The sequence below is a fragment of the Sparus aurata genome, chromosome 24 (assembly GCF_900880675.1).
Source record: "Sparus aurata chromosome 24, fSpaAur1.1, whole genome shotgun sequence".
Lineage (NCBI taxonomy): Eukaryota > Metazoa > Chordata > Actinopteri > Spariformes > Sparidae > Sparus > Sparus aurata.
Genome location: NC_044210.1, coordinates 9723052 through 9728376, shown reverse-complemented (window position 1 = coordinate 9728376; position 5325 = coordinate 9723052). Strand labels below are relative to the sequence as shown.

The 5325-nt window shown below is 41.0% G+C and overlaps 1 protein-coding gene across 1 annotated transcript; it reads right to left on the bottom strand.

The window, feature by feature from the left end:
• Positions 1–267: 267 nt before the first annotated feature.
• On the bottom strand, positions 268–4105 carry LOC115576731 (helix-loop-helix protein 2-like). The gene is made up of 2 exons (XM_030409286.1): positions 3324–4105; positions 268–2438 (listed from the first exon to the last, which is right to left on the bottom strand). The coding sequence occupies exon 2, from the start codon at positions 2396–2398 to the stop codon at positions 2027–2029; it is 372 nt and encodes a 123-aa protein (XP_030265146.1). The 5' UTR covers positions 2399–2438; positions 3324–4105; the 3' UTR covers positions 268–2026.
• Between the last annotated feature and the right edge of the window lie 1220 nt (positions 4106–5325).

Below are 5325 nucleotides of genomic sequence, written 5' to 3'. Positions count from 1 at the left end.
TTTTTTTTTTTTTTTTTTTTTCTGATTCAAAAAACAAAAAACAACTTTATTTAAAAAATAAATTTTTCAAGACAGGAAAGTTTTTTTTTTTTTCAAGTATTTCCGTTTTTAATTAAAAATAACACCGGAAAATATGAAAAGTTTGTCCATTAGAAACCAGCTGTCACACGATACCTCTACTACAAAAAGATCTGCATAAAGCAACAAGTAGCCTACACAACCCTGAAGAGACAAAAAATCTTTGGATAGAGGATATGTTTTTTTTTCTTTTCTTCACTATAAAATTACTTATTGAATTTTTGTCATACAAAGCAGAGACAAATAAATCAAAACCAAAACATCAAAACATTGAAGATAATAAATTCAGACAATTTTTTTTTTCCCTTTCGAAATTATCATTATTTTTTTTTTTTTTGGTCACAGCAAAAACAAAGAGAGGTTTGCTTCTGAATCTGTTACTGTTTGTACATTATTCTGTCAGTGAAACAAATTTATAACTTGAACGTTTTCTTTTCTTTTTTTTTTAAGCAGCCCAATTCTCCGAGCAACCTCTGAACACAACAGATTTTAAGGGAAATAAAACATCTATGGGCGCAGCTGAGCCCCTCGTTGAAGTGCTTATCGTTGCTATTGATAGACAACAGACGTGACATTAATTAGAAAAGAAAAAACAAAACAAAAATGGACATCGAACATACATCGAAAAAACGAATAAGTTATGGATCAACAGAAAGTGCCATTTGTAAGAGTAGAACACCATCACTTTTTTTTCCAAGTTCAATTTCACAGCCTAAAATATAGAAGCGACAAACAATATACATTTATACAAAAAGAGACGCCAGCCTATGATATCATAACATAAATAAATTAGCCTTAAATATCAACACAATTAAATAAATAATCCCATACACTTTGAAATAAAATAATAAAATCAAATAAAACATGATTAAGGTCACAATTTCATATGTCATAAGTGGCACTTACGCATTGAATCTTTTTTTTTTTCCTTCCTTTACGGAAAAACATCGTCTAAACTAGATCTAAAGCAGCTATTCTCGTTTTACATCCCTTTTTCGCCCCAAAGTGTTAGTTTTCTATTCGATGCAGTGAGGAGAGGACTTTTAAATACATCGTTTGTGTAGTTTGATCGAATTAAAGTTTCTTCGGGATAACTCCCACATTTGTCTCCATCACCTTTCTACTGGGGGGGCTCCTCTGTCGGGAACAGCCTCCCTCACTGTGCAACGGAAAATAATCATTATTCTCATTATTGCATCTAAAAACAGCTCAAACGACTCCGGCGCTTGACGCTTTTTGTTTGTTTGTTTGTTTTGTTTTGTTCAGTGGGGCGGTTCTGGACTCGGAATAGTTTTTCCCGACAACTTTACACCATCACAACCAACACTGGACCTCACGCTGAGGGGCTCAGCTCAGTCATATATACAGGTATGGCAAAGCAACAGCAGCCGGAGACAGGATGGATTCATAATCGACTCATTTCAGGGCTGAACTCGTGGTTGTTTGCGAGGATTTTAATTGCGCCAGGCTGTTTTAATTAAAAACCGCAGAAATGTTAATGGAGTTCCGGATGTGGAGGCGAGAGGGGGGCTCGTGTGTCACAGGTGTTCGACCACACATCAGTTTGTGATTGCTGACCAAACCTGAACATCACTGAATACAGATGTGCAAAGAGATAATCTGGGATGTAATGTGTTTATTTCCCAACTAAATTAATTAGAATGTTTATTTTTGTTTTTGGATGTTGTAACTTTTCACATGTGTGTGCGTAACTTTGACTTTTCTTCCCCTATTTATTTATTTTTTTTTTCAATCAGCGGATTATTCTAAAGTAGTGGATGTTTGCATCAGCTGTAAAAACACCTGGCATCTGCTTTAAAAAAAAATCCCCGTCATCAGTCGACCCGAGCTGCCAAACCTTGCCATACCCAATTGACGCACAGCATGCGCCTTCGAGTCCAATCCTAAAACCAACCCCAACCGTTCTCTCTCTCATGGGGGGCCGCTTTTAGACATCCAGCACGTGATTGAGATACGAGATGTAGCATATAGCCAGTCTGAGGATCTCGATCTTGGACAGTTTCTTGTCCGGGGGCAAGGTGGGGAGTAATTTCCTCAGCTCGGCGAAGGCCACGTTGAACGCCTCCACCCGGATCCTCTCTCTGGTGGCGTGGGCCGAGCGGTACTTGGCCGTGGCCCTCCGCCTCCTCCTCTTCTCCTCCCTGCTCAGGGGCTGGTCGGCTTTGCACTTGGCCCTGTCCTCGCCCTCCGTCGGCTCGTCCGAGGTGCAGCCGGCCGACTTGAGGCCGTTGAGCATCGACTCCGGGTCGGACTGAGTCCAGGAGAGGTCCCCCTCAGCCTGGTCCGGGCTCAGCATCATTTTTATTCTCTGGTGTTGGCGGTCGCTCCTCCTGAAGAACCTGTGGGGTGGACAGAAACTATTAAAACACTGATTCCAGCTCCTCTCTAATTATTTTTTTTCATTTCTAAATAAGAGCTTAAAATGCATTTCATCTTAACATTTACGATCGAACCCCCCAAAATAATGTAAAACATCTCAATCAAACGTAATTGTCTGTAGTGTTTTCTGGCACCCTGAGGCCCCCCAATATGAGAAAACCCCTAAACGGGTGCTTGTTTGGGAGCCAGGGCCCCTCCATGAATCCAAAAGGCAGACTCCTGCTCGTTGCATAATAACATTAAACTTCATAAAAAATGAATGCCTCGAGGAAAAAAAAACAAGGGTAATGGTTAATTTATGAACGCTCGAGGCCTTAAAAACAGAGGAGCAATTAACACAACATCACATCTTTAACGTGATTTGTTTGATTTATGTTTCGATTTCATTTTTTAAAAAAATTGTTTGCCTTCATAAAAAAAAACCAAAAAAAACACAACGTGAGTTTTGATGATTTCTGGAGGAGAGTCTCTCTCTTTCTTTTTTTTTTGTTGTGAATTAACATAATCAGAATTGGCCATCTGTCACAGTGTGATGAACACATCTGCTTGGCTGAGGCCGGAGTGACTTGACAGCATGGAGGCAGAAGACGGCAAAAATAATGTTGACATCTGCTGGACCTGAAACCAGCGGAGCTTTTTGTGCCTTTTTTTTTTTTTAATACAAAGCGAGGGGAGTCCAATAAAAACGTGACAGTGGCACGAAAAAATGTCCAAATTCGTAAATATAGGCACGAATATTTAAAAAAAAACAAAAAAAACAAACTCACTCGTTATTTAATTATTTTTATCAGCTGTTTTCAAGATTTTTTTATTTTTATTTTTTTTCCCCACATTTGAAGACTCACCTTGACAAAGAGTTTGGAGGCGGATGAAATGTCTGGAAAAACCAAGTTTAGAAACACTCCAGATTAACTCATATTCCACCGGACCGAACCACCATCAGACGTGACAGAGACGCGCCTTCAGCTTGGGAGCGAAACATGAACGAACAAGAAAAACAAACTACTTTTTTACGTTCTCAGCCGCGAACTTGGAAACAACATGGGGGGGAATCGAGGCGTGCGTCGGGGTGGTGGTGGTGGTGGTGGTGAGGAGGGGTCAAAAGGCGCGTTTATGCACGGGAGGAGATCAGAACAGTCCGGAGCACTTTTAAGACGATTAGTCGATTAGATAAAAAAAAAAAAAAAAGAAAGAAAGAAGAAGAAGAAGATAATACTGATGTGTATCGGGAGCAAGCAAGTCAAGCCCCCCCTTCCTCCTCCTCCTCTCTCCAAGTGTTGATCCCGGCGATGGCAGGACAATAGATGGGGCTGATAGTGGAGGAAAAAGGGAAGAAAAAAAAAGTGCGCGCCAGGGCTACTCGTCCATCCGCTTGTGGAAGATGGAGATGAAGGGGGTCGAGATAAGGCGATGGGGGCTCTCCCCGTGTCAGGACGTCAGCTCGCAGATAATCCTGCCCCTGTGTGTGTGTGCAGCCTTCTTTTTTTTCCCCCTTCTTCCGAGCAGGAGTGTCATATGCGAGATAAGATCCAAACGATCCCGACTAATAAAGGCTCACTTCAGGGACGGAGGGGATGGAATATATTTGAGGAATGGTATTGTCTAACACCGCCCCCTCTCTCTCTCTCTCCCTCTCTCTCTCTCTCTCTCCCTCACACACACACACACACACACACCTCCTCCATCCCTCCCTCTCTCCTCTCTCCTCTCCTCTCTCTTCACGCCCCTCAACCCTCGAGCGCTCTCCCCTCCCGTGGGAGTAGTGGGCAAGGGGAAAAAGCAAGAGATGTGCGCATGATAAAGGGTGGAGATGGAGACGGAGGTGTGTGTGTGGGGGGGGGGGGGGACAAAATAATCAAGCAAATAACGTGTGTCCGCGTTGTGAGTTTGTGCACGTGCATGGTTTTCAGTGAATGGTAATGATTAAAAAATTAAGTGAGTGTGTGTGTGTGTGTGTGTGTGTGCGTGTGTGTGTGTGTGTTGTAAAGTGCAGGTGGAGGAGAGGAAGACAGGAAGAGAGGGGGAGATTTTCAAGTTAAAATCTGATTGGCCAGAAGTCCATCATTAACGGTTACAGATGAGATGAGGTGAGAGACTACCTGTTTGTGTCCTTTAAGCTTCCGGAAAACAAAAAAATAAAAGCATCGCATTTTAATTTCCCTCAGACAGGATCAGTGTCGACTAAAATTAAAATGACACTTTTTAATATTTGAGTCACTTGTTTTTCCTTCGGTTGTGAATAATTTTAATAATTCCTGATGTAAATGATACAAATCTACGATGCACTGTTAATAGTTTTTACTAGTCGGACTTTATTCTTTCACCTAAATCTGTTTTGTATAACTTAACTTTTTTCCGGGTGATTAAGATGTGGCATCAGGTTTTTAAATTGATCATTCTAATTGTACTTTTTCACATTTAACATTTCGTTTAATGCCTACATATGTTCCTTTTTATACTCTTTGACATGTTTCCAATATATCCGTGGCCATGGTTGTAGTTTTGGATGATTCTCAACAGTGTTAAAGTCCTGCATTCAAATAAGTGAAAGTACAGAAGTGTTAAAAGCTAAATATACTTAAATGATCAGAAGTGACTAATGCAGTGATGTGTGCTGGTTATCTTGCGCGGCCTCCTCTTCTCAGGTTTCCCAGGTTCTTTCTGGGTCTGAGGACAGAGGAAGAGTCACAAGGTAAAGCTGGAGGGAGACAATACATAACAGAAATCACAGTCCTGCTTCCAAATTGTCTCTTTTTTGCCTGGACTTTCTCTATAATCTTTCATTTTTTGAGAACTATTATAGAATTGTGGCTCTTTCACCCTGCAACGTTTATTCAAAATAAAACC